Below are 19,052 nucleotides of genomic sequence, written 5' to 3'. Positions count from 1 at the left end.
AGAAGCTTTTCGTTAGCGTATCAGCGTTGACACAGCGCTTCGAGCTGACGACGCCGTCACGGACGACCCTTGCCTGGCCAGGCTAGCAAGGCAGATAACACCGAGGACAGCCCTGATCGAAGGAACTATCGGTTGATGAAATGATTCTTTTCTTTCTCCCCATACGATGAGTCCTTCGAATTCGGCATCTCGCCTGTGCGGGGCTGCGGTCCCAAAAATCATCGACCAATAGGATCCCGCCGGTCTTCAGGACTGCAGGAGATACTGTTATTCTTGATAGAGAAACCTTGGATGATTTTCCTTTTTCTTTAGTTTCAATAGTGATATACTATATAATATTACAATCGCTAAGCTGGAAGTTATTCGTATAGTACACAAGATAACACCATAGTAATGTCTGAAGAATATAGTGGTTAGAGCTTAAGCAGAGACCTACACATATCAGTTTGAAACCTGGAAAGGCCATGGATGAGAAGCAACTGACAAGTAGAACAAAAACATAACCCATTATTTCCGGATCGATCAATCCATCCAACATGTCCGACAAGTGGGACAGGTGGGAACCTGACCACTGCCATTGCAGGAGTCGATCCACTGATGGAGACACTCGGAATGGAAATTATTCCCACAGCGTGCCTTGCACCAGACCAGATCAACAGCTTCTTGCTCTTCGTTTTCACTTGAAGAAGCATTATTCTGGTCATCGGAGTCGCTATTGTTCGGATTGTCGAGAAGCGCATTGAGGCAGATCCCGCAATCGTGATCTTTTTCGATAGGTCGGCGAGAGATGGCCTTCCTCGGTCGGGCAGTAACGGTATTGATGCGGCTGGAGGAATGAGAAGTGCGTAGTACTGCTCTCCTTACTATGGTGGTTGAAGTTGTTGCCCGCGTTGGGGGATCGGTCTCTGCTGCGAGAGACGTGCCGGTGCGTGTACTTGACGTTGAAGATCTAGGAGAAAGTGACGACCGTGATCTATCTTCTCTCCGTTCGGGATCGATCTCTGCCGCGGTCTGATGGGGCTCTTCCCTGTCTTGCTCTTGGGTCGACTCCGTCCGTGTAGTTGAAAGACGGGGAGATGAACTCAATGGTCTCTCATCGTCGATAATCCTGTGCAGCCTCCTGGCAGAGGCTGTGACCCGCGTCATCCATTGATCTAGGTTGAGTTCCCGAGTCCGATCCAGACGAGTCTCTAGGCGCGAATAATAACCAACGCGACTGGATCGGACCACTGACTCCTGTATGAGAAGGCGGTCGTGGATGCGATGAAGATTGTCCAACGCAGAGCTGACCCGCTCGGCGAGAACTTCATACTGCTCCTGCAATCCAGCAAGATCCTCCGAGTTAGGAGAACCATTCTGTCCGCTCATCTGCCTGCGGCTTTGTGCCTGTTGGGACTGTCTGAAATTGTGGATATCTTCTTTCCAGCGTGCGACCAGGTCGGGCGCTTGATACTGATGGTATCTTAGACAGAGGACCAGAGGGGCCAGTTCCTTCAGCAATGCATCAACTGGCTGTCCAGCTTGTAACTTTTTCGTCCCCTTGGCGAGCAGGGCACATGCTCTGGCCCGATTGCCCGCATTGGTGGAATAGGAGCAGCGACGACCTTTGGATGGAGCAGAACCGGCACAGTGATGTTCAAGGTTGGGATAGACTTTAATAATGTCTTGCAGGTCGAGCTGACTCATGATGTTGTAGTCAGAAACTTAAGAAAATAGAGAGAAAATAATAATTTTAACAGGCTCGAGCTAGAAAAGAGTGCCAGGGAGATAGGGGGAAAAGGTCGGGTGTCTTTATGTGTATGACCTGTCTCTGCCGTCACAATGATTTGGACATGTGCTGCAAACTCAATTTCAATGATGTACGCCCGCCACGGCGTGGCTGGAGCAACAGATTTAAATATATCTGCCTGATAATGCATTTCAGCCTTGCATAATTCAGGCAGACAAGCAGAGACATAGCCTTCGTCGAGAATACCTTGGCTGGACAGCATGTGCACAGCCACAGGTTAGGTCAGACTATTCTTAGGTTACCGCGCATGAAATCGCAGAGACGAGGCGTCAACGAATGGAAGTAGGTCGATTGCGCCAACACTTACTGCGGTCAACTGCATGGAGTTGTTAGGAGTAGTAGGATAGGTAGCACAGCCTCGAAGCCTTGTAAGTGTATGTCTCCCTAACAAGCCACTTCTTGCTGTCGCTACCAATGTTGCTGTCCCTCTGCGCCGCAGATCATGCACGTATTTGTACCTGTATTTGACGGACTGGATGTTCTGTTCTGCCTCGAGGTAGTCTCTATAGAATACCTGGTAAGCCTAGAGCGACTAGGCTCTCATCGCTATCCTGTTACTGTGAAGCAAATGAACAGCATAACATGCAGATGCTCGCCTTACCCACAGTTCTGGCTTCCACTCGGTCACATCCTTCCGCCGTTAAGGATCTAGTTTCAAGCCATGGTCAGGCTAGAGTGGACGTAGATGGCTTGAATTTTCCAGCAGCCAAACGTTCTAATATCTCTGACCTACAGTCCGAAAGTGAGGTTGCCGCTATCGACAATATGTCGGTACCGAACGCTGGAGCAGTTATCCTCTATGCTGGCGGAACTACTGGTCGATCCAAAGGAATTCCGCTTCGCCATTCGAGTCTGAGGGACAAGAAAGAAGGCTACTCAGCAAGATGACTGCCAGTCTCATTCATTCCCTTAGCCAAATGCTCTTTGGTCTTTCAAATGGTGGTCGCGTCGTCATTGTGTCGTGAACGATAAGTGGAGATCCAGCGTCCTTGCAATCGAGGGAGATGAGAGCTTCGAGAGATTGCAAGCAGTGAAATCGCTGGGTCGCGCGAAGAGAGAGCTAGGGTTTTCTTGGTTTGTCGCGGCGCAGGATGCGGTGGTAAGTATAGGCGAGGAAATGGGCACAGAATCTAGGCGTTAAAACTGTAATATACTCGGTTTCATAAAGATAATCAATTAGTGTCATTTTCTGGGATATATACACCTCGTTTAGATGGCCAAGCATATCAGTATCCTTTTGCATAAACCGGGGATAAAGAAAATTATATAGGGTATATATATGACATAATACGACTCCCAAGGGTAGCGAACATTAATTCACGATACAAGCTGACCAGTATGAACATGCATGCATGCAATTGGGGTATCATCAGGGGCAATTGGCAGTGAGACGCGAATCCTGGCTCAATGTACAGACAGAAAGCTGTAAGATTATTTCACTTGATCACCTAGCAATCATCGGATTGTCATGATTGGTTTCAATTGACTTTTGTCAAGACGAACTGTGATCAGGTGGTATGACGGTGATCTCGTCATCCTGCTGAGTTGCGGGACGAGGAGAAGAAGAAACTTGTTGTCTGGTCAGTCTGCTAGATGAAGGCACTTGAAGCGTCTGCAATGGTGGCTGGACTTGGGACATTTCACGCTGGGCGGAGGAACTTGCTGGATCGCCTCCACTCGAGGGTTGCGTTGGCTGCTGCTGACTCTGCGATCCGGCACTCCGGGGAGGAGATACTTGCAGCAGAGGCGTCACCGGGATAGGTCTCTTCGAAGGCCGTCCAACTCTGGCAGGAGCAGGACCCAGCATAGGCGGGTATTTCCATCGAAATCCGTACTGGAGCCACAGGCCAATTTTCTTCCAAAACCCCATTTCCTTCCATTTCCTCTCCAGTTCTTCCGCTTCATCCTCCGTTCGGGCTTGAAAGCCTTTGCGGCTGAACGCCAGCAAGATACAGGACACGATGGGTGCCAGCAGACACCATGAGATGGGCAGTCCCCGTCGGGCTTGCCAGCCTTTCATCAAACGTTGGAATTGGAAGTAGCTCTCGATCAGGCCGATGATGAAAAACAAAACAAACCAGCCCAGGACGATGATCAGAATGATGGCCAGTGGCGCGATCCCAGAGCCGTAACTATCGTAAAGCCAGTTGGAGTCATCGTCATAAGAGCCGCTGTCACCGCTATAATAACTGCTGTTGCTGTTGTAGTAAGAACACCCTGAAGACCCGTCGTACATGGTATACGGTGCATTCTCGGCACTGAGTACGGAGAGACTGGACGCGGGCACCTGCGAGGGATTGATGAACGCCATGACCTGAGTGATGGTGATGGGCTGAAACGGTTGGCTGTCATCGGTCGAGTAAGAAGTTGAGACAGATGTCGGTGTGATTGCCGCTTCAATCGCGTAGGGAACATAGACTTCGACCGCCGTGGTGGTCGTCCAAGCAGAGGAACAACTGGTGGGTGCAGTATACACGAGATTCACATAATAGGAAGTGACCACATCCGCCGTGGTAGTCGGAAGTTCGTCATAAGGGTCATTGACCGTGGATGTCGCTGCTGGAACGGAAGGAAGCAACACCTGCACAACAGTGACGCTAGCATACTCATCACCGATGACAACGGTGGAGGTAGACAGCGGCGCAGGTAGTGATGTCGCCGTGGGAGTGATTTCGACAATTTCAGTCCTTGTTTCGGCTGGAATGGTAGTATCAATGTCCGTGTATCCTTCTTCCGTATAGAGATCCAATTGATAATAACTGGTGACGATCCAGGGAGATGCTGAAACGAAGGACAGAAAAGAAAAAACGAGTGTACAGAACAAAACTTGCAAGAATGAGTGTGCAGACGCCATGATGCGCCTCTTTCAAAGAGAGGGAGAAGGAGTGCAAGTCCGTAACAACTGTGATGGGGAAAACATAACAAAAAATATACAAAAAGGCCCAGAATGAGGAGAATGAAGATGCCGCAATGAAGATGCAGGAATAGCGGCATCTTCAATAAAGAGAAATTCTCCTTTTCTGCCATTTTGCCTGCCATTTTGCCTGTCCACTAGTTAAGTGTACCAGAGTTCCAGCAGTTAGAGCCGCAAGAAACCAACGCAACTAACACTCTCATTTGCCCTGACTGCCTGAGAGGCTGAGTCACTGCCGCGCCTAGGCAGCACCCTAGTCAGATGTTCCGGGCAATTTTCCCAGACTGGCAACCGGATAGGCTGGTGAGATGGTCGAAAAATTCTAACCCTTGGAACTAAATCACCAACAATCACAGCGCATTCAGTGATTGGATCGTAAGGTCTATGCCTCAGCTTGGCGGCATCTTGGCGCACGGTCGAGACTGCACTTTGCGGCTCTGCAGAGGTTCAACCTAATATTATTACTGCTGGTGAACCGGTAATGATTATAACCGAACCATGAGAACTCTTCTGTGGCGATAATACCAATATAATAGATGTTTGAAACGGTTTACCTTCAGCTATGTCCTAGACGAACCTCTTTGAAATTAATTACGTAACTGTACTGACTGAACCTGCCTTCGCCTCTGATATCTACCTAGGCAGTGGTGGTGACAAGTCTTGATTCTTCAAGACATCCAGATGCCTTGATTTCGGTATGCATCTAGTCTATCTTGACTAGAGGAGAAGTCGAAACGGAGTAGAAGAACCAGACAGATCGATAGATACAAGAAACACTCCCAATATGCGACCGGAGGAGGCAAATTCATATCAAACACAGAACGGAAGTAGAAAGTCTGACCCTTCATGGCGGTCATTTCTCATCACCATGTCGAGACACATAAGCATAACGCGAAAGATCATGTAGAGATAAAAGTTAAGAAGACCAACGCCCAACCGTCATAGACACCGGAAATATAGATCAAAAAGATAGAACACCGAACGAAAATGTAGTAATAGAAGATGCAACAGGGCCTTAACACACTGTGTCAGAGGCCAGACAAAATACTTGGACGGGTTCCTCCACATATACGGGTCAAAGACCATCGCTGGAGTTTGAGTGCGATAGAGTTCATGACAGACGCGAGGAGACGGAAATGCTGATTCCGTCGATTAGTGAGAACAGTCGGGTATTTGGCACAAAAGCAAGCACCGGTCAGAACTGCCCAAGAAAAAAAAAGTTTTTATCAATCGGCTCCTGCTCGTAATCGGCGAAATCTTTTGGGATTTCTCAACCTCCCGCTCGAAGAGCACGTAGCCTAGCCCCAAGAGCATCCTCAACCTCTGCATCGGCGTGCTTGGTGGTGTCCTTCACGTCCTCCTTGGGCGCAGCATCCGCCTCCAGCGCCAACCGGAGATCCACTCCGGCCTCGTCCGCCAACTGTTCCATCATCCGATCAACTTCTGATTCACCTTCAGCACCGTATTCTTGCTGCGAGACTCCCTGCGCCACATTTTCGATGGCGCTGCTTGCGATCTTGAAGTCCTCGGAACGGGCGAGAAAGTTGTTGGCATGAGCCAACAGATTCTCCAAATTCACGCTCTTCGAAGCGGCATCCAGACCTCTTGATGCCAGTGCTAGAGTTCGGGAGGTGTCGCGCGTGCTCTGGGCGGCCTTCAGCTCGTTGATGATGACATCGGCTCGGGCAGCCTCCGCCTTTAAGGATACCTGACGCTTCTTCTCGCGGACAGCGGAGGCGGCGTGGATGCGGGCGATCTGAAATTCACGATTCCTCATGGCCTTTTCGGCCTTCGCTTTTTCCGACTTGAATGTTGCCTCAGCACGGGCTGCCTCTTTTTTCAATCGGTTCGAGTGCAACTGTAGGCCACAACCGGAGTTAGCGACAATTCCAAAGAAGAAAAAAAACGATAGACTCGAACAGGATGTTCCGGAATGAGCATATTGCACAGCACCGCTGGGAGGGTGGGGAGTTATGGCGTAGGAGTGCAATATTACTCACTTTCACATTCGTGCGAGCTTCGAAAATCGGATCTCTTTGCACCATATTGAAAACAAAAGAAATTTAAAGCGCATAAACAAGAAAGTAAAGGACAAGATCAGAAGGGTGTGGTGTGTCTCGAGAAGAGGGCGAGGTATGAGGAGAGCGGAAACGGAGGCGACAGTCATCTATGCAACTATCCACCCCGCAGCCTAAAGAGCGTCACTTCGGATCCGCCTTGGCAGCACCGTGATATGACCCTCACAACGGGCGATCGTTTTCCCGCATTGCCACTCTAAATTCTTGCAAGCTGAATAAAACCAGAATAATACTTACTCGAGATACGGGTAGCATGTGAGAAGAAATTTTCATGACACCATGTGGTTGACATCATATGCTTCCTTTCAACCTGCTGCATATGTGATTACCCCAGGCGACTCCCAGCGCCAACAAGATCGTGAAGTAAACCGCTGTTACAGATAGGTGCAGGAGATTTTATGGAGACTGGCTGGAGTCAAAAAGCGCATAGCTGGTCAATGCAGGTATTACAGCGCAACACATGAAATGCATCGTCGCCACGTATAATAGAACACTAGTTCAATTATCATTTAAGAATCATAATAGTAATTAATTTACATGAAGCAACTCTCAGCAAGGCTTCCCCATGAGAATGGAAGACAGATTTCCCAAATTCCCCGAACTCCATGAACTCCGTGTACTCCCGTGATACATATTATCTCTGTTGCTTCGTCTCAGTTGTCTGGATCGCAGCGACGTAGTGAGCATCCTCTTCTGACCGGCCAGCCGTCGTCGGCGTCGATCACGGTTCCACCTTTCGATCGAGTCAATCGCCCAAGCCATAGTCAATAACGACTGCCAATCCTGCCGAGCTCCAACGGCATCGGTGACGGGCGACCGAGTCTGACGAAGAGAGAGCTCACTAACAGCTAGCTGCAATGCTTTGCCCGTCGCATCGCGAAGTGGACGCGCCAAGGCTGGGCTGCACGCCAGAAGTCGGGTGAGCAGTCTCATTCGGAAGACCGATCGACGAGTCGGCGACGCCATCGAGGGCGGCGACAGGCTCGGGGTCGAAATCAACCAGTGAATCAAAGGCAAATGCCGATAGATCTCCTCCGTCGAGAAGGTCAAAGGGGAGCCCGTCTTCAACGAGGTCAGAATCTGAGCCAACGGGTGAATCACTGTTGAATAGGCGGCGGAAGTCATCATCAGAAAGAGGAGCTGCAATGTCACCTGCAGCGTGAGACTCAAGGCCTGATTGGGAGTCCAGAAAGGAAAGGACACCGGAGCCGCTTGATCCTTCGAGACCTTCGACTGACACTGCAGGTCACACAACATCGCTGCAGGATGTTGTGCCATGCCGGAGGACTCAGCCAGATCGGTCGGCTTCAGGTTGGGAGAGAATTCAGGGATCGACGGGGCGGAGAAAGGGATCTTTTCGAGAGATGGATCTTCACCCTCCTGCTTGAACAGGGTGGGCGTCAGGGTAGGAGAGTTCGAGTCTGGAGACACCGATTTGGGAGTGGTGCCTCGGGAGCCGCGGATCTCAGCGGAGAGCTGCGCGACCTGGCGGTTGAGGCGATTGTTTTCGGCCTCCATCTGCGCCAGACGCTGCAGCAGGAACGCGTTTTGCTGTTCCATCCTCCGCTTCTCGTTCTCGAGCTTTTCCACCTCGAGCCGCTTGCGTTCACGAGAGGTCTGTGCCGCCGCACGGTTTCGGAGCACACGCTCAATACGGCGTTGCTCCTTTTCGTCTTCCGTTTTTGCTCGTTTTCTGGGAATCTGTCAGTAATTATCGTTGGGAGTATCAACGGCTTAGCACGGACCTTGGAGGCAAGTTGGTCTTCGGGATAGGTAATTCCTGGCCCCAGGACTTCCTCTTCTTGACTGGCTTCTTCTCCTCTGGCTTCTTGTCATCAGGCTGACCCAGTGACTCAGGAGCCTTCAAGGAAGTGGCGGCAGGAGAAATGGTCAGCTGGGGAATCTCCATGGAAGCCGTGGTGGCCATGGCGTTCACCAAAGGTGAAAGGAAACTGTCCATCGTGGCGACTGTTCTCTGTCAAGCTCTGTGTCTTTGTCTCTTCGATCGTGGTGTTCTTGGATAGAAGTCGAAGGACCCGATCGTGGGATGTCCACCTGGAGGTTGATGAAGCGCTAGGACGACAGAGGCCACGCTGTCATCACGGTGAGAACCAGAGCATGACTCCGGTAGTCCGGAGAAAGTGGGCGTTAGTCCGACCAGTCGACGGCGGCAGAAGGTGAAAAGGCCAGGTGTTCAGAAGGGACGAGGCGTGGGAACCGAGGGAACAGAGGAAGCCTGTTCGAGGGAGCAAGACGACTCTTTTAAGGCCAGCGTGGTCACATCGCAGCCGGGTCGGATTGTCGTAAGGGAGCGGGCTCAGCCAATGGAGACGCAGCCTGTGGTGGGTGCAACAGGTGGCCCCAACCTGGGAACGTTACGTGAGATCGGGGGCCAGCGCCTTCCATTTTTAGGCCCGTGTGTCGGGGCGTTGGCCAATCATCGTCCTCCTCCAGCATGGTCCATTCCACAGGTGTGTCAGGGGCCGAGTCTGACCTGCAGCTGGCCCCAGACGACCGGCAGGCGGTGACTGATACAGTGATACGACTGATTATGTCATTCCACCATTTCCAACTTGCATCCCCAGAAAAGGGGGATAATCTGAAGAATGTGTACAGTACAATCAACGATAGAGAGAGGTAGGAATAGATAACGACATTCATCTTTGATTCGGAAGTGATTCTGTTGGAGTATGGAGTACTTCTCTTGGACCCAGTGTTGAAATTAAGCTACTCAGTCGGTCAAGACTGCAAGCTGAGGTGTCGGTGCCGTGGGTTGAAACGATTCGCCATTTGCGCACCGATGAAACAGTTGGCTCAAATCCCGGCACACACAGCCTCGAATCCTTGGCTTCACAGTTAACCGTTACAGCAACATTGGACAACTAAGGTTACAGTCTTTTGGGAGTACGCGGCACGCCAGGGTAAAATCCGCACACATCTTATTATCCAACCATTCAAGTACGTACAGAGTACACTGTAGGGAGTGTTGCCATCGTTTCAGTCGCAGAATAACGGAGTTCTGGATAAAATGCTCTGTCTCATACCCTTGAGAAATCTTCACGGGATGTGGAGGGCCGCGTCATGTTCGTTACACCCTCTCTTCTTGACCATGTCCGTGTAATTAACTTCAACAATAACTATCTCAAAGTGGATGATGGTCCCCAGGCAAGTAATATTAAGAAGTCATCAATAACAAATATCCCCAAGTCAACGCTATCCTACCTATCTAATAGTCTTACAAGCCATTCCTGGGCAAGATAGTTATAGGAGGCATATAATAATATCTTCTTATTTCACATATTTAAGGCCTTGTAGAGGGCATAGGATAGTAGTAGAGGCATAAGGAATAAGGTAGAATAGATTGATCCCTCTATTACCCTGTCATTATATGATCAATATCTAACTGATCAATAAGCAATATCCCTTAACAAAAACACACAAAGGAGGAGCAACAATAGGGTAGGAGTATCAGTAGTTACTACGCTTAAGGGTGATTCCTTTTCTAAAAAGAAGGGCTGGCATATGTATTTCTCATCCTCAAGGCACTATACATAGTTGGCTGGATAGGAAAGGCCATCGGCCTTGGCTGGCTGCAGAAAAAAATCGTACCAAGCATTTCACATTCTTCATGCGATTGCATGCAATTCAAGTAAATATGTACATACATACCCGACCTTGCCCAAAGCACCAGAAAACGTCAACTAGGAAAGTACAAAGAAGAACACCCAGAAGATAGATCCATCAATAATATAACCAACGCCAAGTCCGTGGTTGCAGAAGGATCTGCCCATCAACTCAGTCAAGTACCTATCGGCCCTGTACGCGTTTTATGTGCAGAAGGACTGGATCTCAGACTACATCTCCACGTCCATCGTGTCATCACCTGCCGCCGCTGCTGCCTGCGCCTCGGGATCAGGCACGGGCACGCCTCGGCCTCGGCCTGCCAACAACTCCCGCCGAACCTCTGGCCCAATGTCCTTGTGCCCCCGCACGAGCAGCAAATCGAGAAGCGCCTCACGCTGGTCTTCCGTGATGTCGTTTCGGTATCGCTGAGCAAAGACGAGAAGCGACTGATGCCAGAGAACCGGAAGTTTGAAGTCCTTAGCCGCAGCACGCTGACGATTGCCGTCCGTCATCGTCACATCCTCAGAATTATCGACGCCGCGGAAACGCAAGAAATGAAAGACCAGGGCATCAATAACCTTGTATGGCAGTGCGTACTTCTTCTCGAGGAAGACTCGGATGAAGATGTTAGTGGCGCCAGTCCCTTCGGACGCTAACGATGCTGACGTCTGATCAGCCGCGATTTCACAGAGGCGGAGCAGGGCTGCTGCGGAGTGTAAGACGGGAATCGAGACACGGGCGATGACGGACGAGACAATGTGGGCTTCGCGCAGGGTGCAAGTCCCGCTGGAGACCAGCGGGAACAGAAGACCCTTAAAGAAGCACGCGGGCTTGTATAGCGCTTTCTTCAGCGCGTTGTAGGTGTGTACATTAAGCTTGCGATTTTCATGGATCTCGTCACGAACACGAGGGAGCAGCACGGTGTTGATAAACGCTTGCGCGATGGCTGGCTTAGCAGAGATGAAAATCCGAGTTCCTGCCCAGACGGCATTCGGGGTCCACGACTCAGGACGAGTGACATCGAGGAGCTCGGGCCAGTAAGGCAGAGTAGGCAGAATCTTGAAGGGTTTGGGGAGCGGTCCAGACTTGTAGCGAGACAGAATCATGCCAACCCTGATGATGCTAGTGATCAGTATCCATCCCCATCTAACAAATCATGAACGCTGCCGGAAATGCAATGCATACTTCTCAAACACCTCCATCGCCTTGGCTGGAATCTGTACTGCGTCCTCGGGCGGCCCGCCGCCCTTAATGACAGGCTGACCCTGTCCAGCCTGCTTGGCTTCGTATGCCGCGATTTTCTCAAGAATCAGGTCTGCGAGGTTCGTACCCGGACCTTCTTCGTTGTCTTCTGACTGTCGTGGATTGAATATAGGGTCTTGGTCACCGCTAGGAATGAACTTGTTGAACATGTCAAGATCATTTGGATCAATTTCCTAGAAACAATTAGTGATGGCTATACAGAATAATGGTTTGTATCGTGATGATAGCAAGCATACCGCTTCTTCCACCTCTTCTTCGTCCCCCCATTGGTCCTCTGCAAACTTATCCTCATCCTCCGAAAACTGTTCCTCATTCTCAAATCGTGATGAGAAGTCGAACGCTGAATTTATCTTCTCCGCGCTTTCTCCCAGAGCGGCTCTCCGTTCGGCAGCTTCCTCCTCGGCCAGATCCTGTCCGATCTGCAAAATCTTGCGCGATAGCTTCGCGTCAATATAGTGGTTGCCATCCTCATCGTCTGAATCGCGGGACTTCTTCCGTTTGTTCGACTTGGTCCGTAGATGGCCGACTGAGAGGATATCGTCTGCGAGAGGATTGTGCCTGCGGGCAGCGGCGGCGTTACGGGAGGGGGTGGTAGCCTTTGGCATGATGGAATTTGCGGATTCTCTTCTGGAAGAGAGTGGCAAATGGTTCTCAGAGAACTAAAGAATATTTTCAGGTGAGGGATTCTTTCCCCTCTTACTAGAGAATCTGCCACTCCGCCGTTCTTCCCGCTGACGTCCTGAACCCTTCGAATCTAGATATTGTGTGTAAAATGTAAATTTACCCGCACGTGATTAATTTTTTTTTCTGCCGCTGCGACAATTGCTGTTTGTTGGTGGGCGGTGAGGGGAACGCTTATCGTTGATAATGATGAGGGTTGACTCTCCCCACCAGCCTTCAGAACGGGTCAGGCTCATGACATTATATATCTACTGACGGAATGAGAACAGGGAATGATAATAGCATAGTTGGGTAGACGTCCTGTTTACTATGCATATCAACGAAACTGCCATGTACTCAGCTGTTTAAAAAAATTCCCCGCACTGAACTCCCTTAGACCAGGTGACACCTAGGTTTCAAATTTTTCTGCGATATTTTGGGACATTATTCTGTTCAAGAGGCAACATGAAATACAGTGTATTCTTCAGATGAAGGACTGGATCGGCATGGTTGACTATGGCTGCAAGACATCCCCTTTGCAAATAGAAATATGTGCTCCGGTGGTCACTACCGCTAGGTATCATTCGATCAAGAATGAGGACTTCGTAGAATAGGATTCCAACATCACTGGGTCACAAAAGTTGGTTTTGCCAATTTTCACTCTGTATGCTTTTTAAGACGTTATGTATCTTATAGTCGTGTCTTGACAGGGGAATCAATGACGGCAACGCATTCAACCTCGATATCTGTTCCAAGAGGCAATGACTGAACGCATACACATGTCCGGGCCTGCCAGACTGTTAGATACTTATAATTCCTCATCTCCAGTCGGGGGCAACTCACGGCTTTGGGGTCAGGGAATAGAGCTGCGTATGCCTCATTCATGGCTGCATAGTCCGCCATGTCGGTGAGGAAGACATTGACTTTTACCACATTTTGCAGACTCGATCCTGCTGCCTTCAGGACGGATTCCAGATTGGAAACAATTTGTCTCTGTTACCACACCCTTCAGTGAAGATTCACCATGTAGCAGGGAACTGGGAACGCACCAGTCTGTCTTTTACCGTGCCTTTGACCAGAGCTCCTGTGTCCGGATCGACACCAATTTGCCCGGAGCAGAACACGGTATTTCCAGTAACAATACCCTGGGCCAGGAAAGGCGGAGGCTTAGGAGCCCGGTCTGTGTAGACTACTGATTTTGAGGTCGACTTCATTGCCGTTGAGAGGTAAATTTTCTGAGACGCTAACGTTCAACTCAGCAAAGCTTAGGTCGTTCAGCCTTATTCGTCGAGTGGAATTGGAACCGAGCTGATTCCAGTTAAGCGGGGGGGTTTTCAGCTGGTTTGTCGGATTCGCTTATCAGCCAACGTCCAGGTGTACAGTAATAGGTAATATCCGTTGAGCATCGGATATCGGGCATAGCTGAGGGGTATTATGCAGCTAACTCTTGGAGATTTCAGCAACTGCCAACAACTATGGGAGCATATGAGCTTTATTATCTCAACCCGACTCTCATGAACCTGGCTATTAGAAAAAATCTATTTATGAAATTATTCCTTTTCTCCTCTAATGTTTTTCGTGTAGATTTTAGTCTGAACAGGAACATTAACTTCTATCACCGTAAAGATGGCTGGTCGTACTACCTCACCCATAGACTCTGCCCCAGAGAAGATCCTGAGCATAGCGGACTTGAAAAAATCAGCAACACTGAAACTTCCCCAGAGCGCAGCAGGTATGATCATAGTCCTAGACAGGAAATGGAAACGCAGTTTTGAAATCACCAAGTGCATATGATCTGGGGCAGTTGACACCAGCTGATATGATATTTCTAGAATTCTATAATTCTGGCTCGACAGACCAAATCACTGTGAACGAAAATACCTCTGCGTACTCGAAATATAGAATCCGGCCACGAGTCCTTGTGGATGTGTCAAAGGTCGATACCACAACCACCGTTTTTGGTCGTAAGATCACGTTTCCCCTTTGCATCTCTCCTGCAGGTCTCCAAGGAATGGCTCATCCGGACGGCGAACTTGCAACAAGCCGTTCTTGCGCCAAAAAGGGAATCCATATGGGGATTTCTTCCTTCGCGAATCATTCCATAGAGCAAGTGCGAGCAGCCGGCCTCGATGTAGGACCTATTGAACATTCCATTCAGCTTTACACCATGAAAGATCGCGCTCTCCAAGAACGCATCGTTAAGAAAGCAGAAGCTGCGGGATGCAAAGCCATCTTCCTCACGGCTGACAGCCCTGTTCTCGGCGTACGATACAACGAGTGGCGGAACGACTTTCGAACGCCGGCCGGGCTGTCATTCCCAATTATAGAAATGACATCAGAAAAGATTCGTGCCCAGACGCATGACGACGGCTTCACTGCGTTTAACTCGGATTCTCATTCGTGGGCGCGGGAGATTCCCTGGCTGAGGAGTATAACAAAAATGGAAATTTGGATCAAAGGAGTGTTGACCGCCGAAGATGTTCTTCTGGCAAGAGAGTATGGGTGTGACGGCGTGATTGTCAGCAACCATGGTGGAAGACAGCTCGACGGAACCCCAGCTACGATCGATGCATTGCCAGAATGCGTTGCGGCTGCGAACGGCCAGATAAGGGTCCATATCGATGGAGGAATCAGATCCGGTGCAGATATCTTCAAGGCATTGGCTCTGGGTGCAGAATGTTGCTGGGTCGGTAGACCTGCAATATGGGGCTTAGCGGTACGCTCCAAATAATTTTGGTCGTTGAGTTTCTCGTTTATTTAACTGACACTCAGCAGCATGATGGAGAAGCGGGAGTGGATCTGATGCTTAATATTCTGCATGATGAGTTTAAGAGGACAATGCAGTTGACAGGGTGCAGAAACATAGCAGATATTTCAAAAGCATCACTGGGTATCGTACGAGCCGACGGACCATTGGCACGGCTGTAACATGGTTACCAGCTCCAAAAAAGATCATTTTGGTATCTTATACAAAGACATGGCTGGAATATCGTCGAAATGGCGTGGATTGGAATTATAGAGCCTTTCATTGACTGACAATGCTAATTCTTTCTCGCCATCAACATTCCCAAGAGTAATAGGTGATCATTTATCCAATTATCTTCATCTCTTACCACGTTTGATTTTTGTTTGTCGTTGTCCGTAAAGTAACTGGCATCCAATGGGTGGAAAGACCTCGAGGGAACTGTTTCGGGAAATGTCTAAGGAAGTACAAAAATGTGCATGATATTCTGGACTGGCCAATGGAAATGACTATCGGACAAATAATCCTTTCTCTGAAATTATCCATAGTCAAATCTGAAAAAGACTTAGAAATTCAATAAGGGGCGTTTCTTGCTAAAAACACCACAAACCCTTTATAGTCAGACATGCAGAAAAGTCAAAGAAAATGGCTCAGTTCCTCATCGAGAGGTAAGGATGTCATGGAAGTTGCACTTCACCGCTTCCTCTTCTGGGATACCGCCTTCCATGTTCGTCCTTGAGGGGCCGATCCCCACTGGTATATAGTATGATTGTCTCGAAATACCGAGATCCGGGTCTCATCTCAGGAATAAATCAGAAAGCACTCTTGATTTGTGCAGTTCTATGTTACTAGTTTATGATATAATTTTAACCTGCCTAACAGCCAAATGCGAAGCATTAGAGAATCGTTCTCTCAGTAAAGCGGTGGCAGAATTCAGCACTAACGCATTAGTCGATGTTTCTGCCGGATTAACACTCTCACCGCCTACAGACTCCTGTCTGCCCGCCGGAGACTTCCCGCAGCTCTCGCAGCCAAAGAGTCGATTATTATCCTACGCGCATCCCTCAGAAGGACAATCATCGCATTAATTTGCCTAATTTATATACGAATTGGCTTCTGCGGTCTGTTTTATTCTGCATATTGACTTGATATCGAGATTCGTGTAACTCCCCTTCAGGCGGTTTCGGATTGCGACAGAACAATCGCCACTTGCGACAACTCTCCCTTCACGTACCTTGATCAATTCAATGGCGTTTCTCCAGTTCCCACTTCAGAATTGATCGCAAGTATACGACGGGGAGACGATATCCGAACGGGCAGCTCAGCGGTTGGGCTTTGAGCTCCTGCGGTCGCCTACCAAATCGCCAAGGGCTGGTTCCGAATTGTCCAGCCAGTCAGCAGGAAAGGATACCAGACTTTTGGCAGATTGATCGGCGCAGCTGTTGCATGCTTTCTCCAATACAGGCAGTATTTGTTATCCGGTTTCGGGTTGACTGAGAATACCTTTCGGCGCCCGCCCAGTACTTCACCATGGCATCCTCTCAACAAGCAGGCTCTTCTGCCCCTTCATCCAACATCAACTCCCCTACCATTCCCCCCGCAAACACTCAAAACACCGCGACCACGATGCCAGAATCCCAAGCAAAGTCCTCTCCGGCTCCTGGCGGTAATGGGCCCACACAAGCAGAGAGGTCGAAACGAAACAAACGCGACAGTCGCAAGAAACGCGAGGCGAAAGGGCTCGACCAGGAAAACATGCCTCCCAAAAAGAAGATGCTTACGGCTCATAGTTCCGCTCTTCCATCATCCGCCTTGTCTATCCTTAGACCTATGTTACTTGCCGATCCTCGACCCTCCGACGTCTTGCCCCCCCAACCCCGGCAGATGAATTTTGTATACCGGAAGACTTCAGATGTGCTAGGAAAGAGCTGGGACTTTTACGAGGTTGTCGACAAACTCACCAATAAGAACGGCTTTCGCTACAGCTATGCAATTGCGGATCCTGGTTTCCCTCATATCAAGTATCGCCAAACCGATCTACCTCCTTACCACGCCCGTTTTAGCTTCGAGGATTCGCCAGCGGCGATGGCTTTTACCAAGGATGCTCTAGCCGTAACCACCAATGAACCTTGGCATTCTGCTCGCGCCAATGTCTGCGCTCGAGAGGGCACATATTACTATGAGGCGCGCATCATCAGTGGCATCGTGAATGGTTCCCAATTAATTTCCCATAATGGAGGCCCAGTGAAGTCGCCACGTGGACATGTTCGACTTGGGTTTGCGCGACGGGAGGCAGAGCTGGACGTCAATGTCGGTGTTGACTGTTACGGCTACGGCATACGCGACGTGAATGGTGAGGTGATCAATCGAATGCGCTGCGAATACTTCTTTCCCAAGGGTGAGGGTATCAGAGAAGGTGACGTGATCGGTCTCCTCATCACTCTTCCTCCACTTTCTCTCCACAAAAAGGTTGTTGAAGGAACATACGACCCTGCCGTCGACGGTGATGGTACATCGCCTCATCCTGATACTGATCCGCCCCCGGTCACGAATGTGATCCGAGATCGTATCCCCTTCCATTTGAAATCCGACTTCTGCTGGCAGCAGTCCAATGTCTTCCCGACCAAACATCTGCGCGATTATGCCTTCAACCTCAAGGACACTCCCACTTATGGGCCCCCATCGCCCTTTAACAGTGAAGACCCGTCGCTGCGTACCTTACCGGGGTCGAGCATCACCATTTACAGGAACGGCGTGAAGATGGGAACGCCATTCAAGGAACTCTACGCTTTTCTTCCGCCTGCCAGCAGACTTGCCAATGGGACGAACAACTTGGGGATCGGTGAACGGGAAAATGCCGATGATGGAATGATCGGTTATTTCCCGATGGTGAGCTGCTACGGCGGTGGCGCAGTGGAATGCCGCTTTGAACCGCCTTGGTGGATTGGGCCTCCTCCGACCGCCGAGAACGGTGACCCAGTGCGACCCATTGGCGAACGATACAACGAGCAGATTGTGGAGGACGTTGTCGCAGATATCGTAGATGAGGTGGAAGCTATGTTCCTGTGGGGTGGCACGGACGGCGACGTGGTCGGTGATGAGGGCACAACAGACCTCAATGGCTCGTCAGGGGGTGGGGCGGGCGCAGCAGACGAAGCAACAGCTGCTGCTTCTTCTGCTGTGGACAGCCCTGCCGCCGGAAGCCTGGGACCAGGCCATACAACCTTCGAAGATGCGATGAGCATTGGAGCTGCAAGCACGCCAGCTGCGGCAGGAGAAGAGGTTCGAGATGAAGATGTGGAGATGTCGTAATCTGTAGAAGAGACAATAAATAATAGTTCCCTCTGTCTGTCTTTCTTCCCTGTTTCATTTTATGTACATCTCTGTAGTTTCTTCATCTTAGTGTCCATGACTATCTGGGGCAGGAGGTCCTAGGAACTTGTATCATTAATATGAATGTTGGTAACAAAAATAAAAACCAAAAAAGAAATTAGTAGCATGAGACTTCTTTTTTTTTTTCTCTTTTCACCTGACATGCTAAAGTGCTAAAAGCTTAGATGAATCCTATTATTAAATTAAAAAAGGGGTGTGACCATTCTTTCTTTCCAGCCTTTTCTTTTAATCCCTTTATCTCGAAAAGAGAAAAGATGGGAGAATGAATGCAGGTTAGGTTAAAGGTAAAAAAAAAGCAACAGTTCATTTACACAGAAGTCACGGTTACTATCTAGGTAGTAGTAGGTAGAATAGGGTTATGGTTCTCCAGCATGTGAAATGAAATGAAATAAATGAAAGGGGACTTGACCATGGACCATGCTGGCTGGCATGCATGCATGTCTGCTTCATATATATCAAGGAAAAACAAAAATCACTTTGATGAACGTATGTATGTACATACATCTATACACTCAAAGAGATGATGATGGAATGAATTATGGATAGATCCATGGTGACAAGGCGAGCTCTTACTGTTCTGGATAACGG

General features: G+C 49.4%; 7 protein-coding genes across 7 annotated transcripts; 2 read left to right on the top strand and 5 right to left on the bottom strand.

Moving 5' to 3' along the window:
* Positions 1-522: 522 nt before the first annotated feature.
* On the bottom strand, positions 523-1,686 carry VTN77DRAFT_5699 (uncharacterized protein; the record flags this gene model as incomplete). The annotated part of the gene is made up of 1 exon (XM_069421894.1): positions 523-1,686. The coding sequence occupies one exon, from the start codon at positions 1,684-1,686 to the stop codon at positions 523-525; it is 1,164 nt and encodes a 387-aa protein (XP_069276758.1).
* A 1,595-nt stretch (positions 1,687-3,281) lies between these two features.
* On the bottom strand, positions 3,282-4,643 carry VTN77DRAFT_5698 (uncharacterized protein; the record flags this gene model as incomplete). Its single annotated transcript, XM_069421893.1, has 1 exon — positions 3,282-4,643. One exon carries the CDS (start codon positions 4,641-4,643, stop codon positions 3,282-3,284), a length of 1,362 nt encoding a protein of 453 aa, XP_069276757.1.
* Positions 4,644-5,973: 1,330 nt separating this feature from the next.
* VTN77DRAFT_5697 (uncharacterized protein) lies at positions 5,974-6,748 on the bottom strand (the record flags this gene model as incomplete). Its single annotated transcript, XM_069421892.1, has 2 exons — positions 5,974-6,561; positions 6,704-6,748. The coding sequence occupies 2 exons, from the start codon at positions 6,746-6,748 to the stop codon at positions 5,974-5,976; spliced, it is 633 nt and encodes a 210-aa protein (XP_069276756.1).
* Positions 6,749-10,635: 3,887 nt separating this feature from the next.
* VTN77DRAFT_5696 (uncharacterized protein) lies at positions 10,636-12,273 on the bottom strand (the record flags this gene model as incomplete). The annotated part of the gene is made up of 3 exons (XM_069421891.1): positions 10,636-11,518; positions 11,591-11,841; positions 11,905-12,273. 3 exons carry the CDS (start codon positions 12,271-12,273, stop codon positions 10,636-10,638), a joined length of 1,503 nt encoding a protein of 500 aa, XP_069276755.1.
* A 745-nt stretch (positions 12,274-13,018) lies between these two features.
* Positions 13,019-13,542, bottom strand: VTN77DRAFT_5695 (uncharacterized protein; the record flags this gene model as incomplete). Its single annotated transcript, XM_069421890.1, has 3 exons — positions 13,019-13,117; positions 13,172-13,321; positions 13,378-13,542. 3 exons carry the CDS (start codon positions 13,540-13,542, stop codon positions 13,019-13,021), a joined length of 414 nt encoding a protein of 137 aa, XP_069276754.1.
* A 412-nt stretch (positions 13,543-13,954) lies between these two features.
* VTN77DRAFT_5694 (uncharacterized protein) lies at positions 13,955-15,256 on the top strand (the record flags this gene model as incomplete). The annotated part of the gene is made up of 3 exons (XM_069421889.1): positions 13,955-14,060; positions 14,161-15,044; positions 15,104-15,256. The coding sequence occupies 3 exons, from the start codon at positions 13,955-13,957 to the stop codon at positions 15,254-15,256; spliced, it is 1,143 nt and encodes a 380-aa protein (XP_069276753.1).
* Positions 15,257-16,601: 1,345 nt separating this feature from the next.
* Positions 16,602-18,383, top strand: VTN77DRAFT_5693 (uncharacterized protein; the record flags this gene model as incomplete). The annotated part of the gene is made up of 1 exon (XM_069421888.1): positions 16,602-18,383. The coding sequence occupies one exon, from the start codon at positions 16,602-16,604 to the stop codon at positions 18,381-18,383; it is 1,782 nt and encodes a 593-aa protein (XP_069276752.1).
* Positions 18,384-19,052: the final 669 nt, after the last annotated feature.

Source organism: Rasamsonia byssochlamydoides, assembly GCF_041956645.1.
Source record: "Rasamsonia byssochlamydoides strain NRRL 3658 unplaced genomic scaffold VTN77scaffold_41, whole genome shotgun sequence".
In the NCBI taxonomy this organism is placed as follows: domain Eukaryota; kingdom Fungi; phylum Ascomycota; class Eurotiomycetes; order Eurotiales; family Trichocomaceae; genus Rasamsonia; species Rasamsonia byssochlamydoides.
Note: the sequence above shows the minus strand (reverse complement) of the source record. Positions and strands in the feature narration are given on the sequence as shown.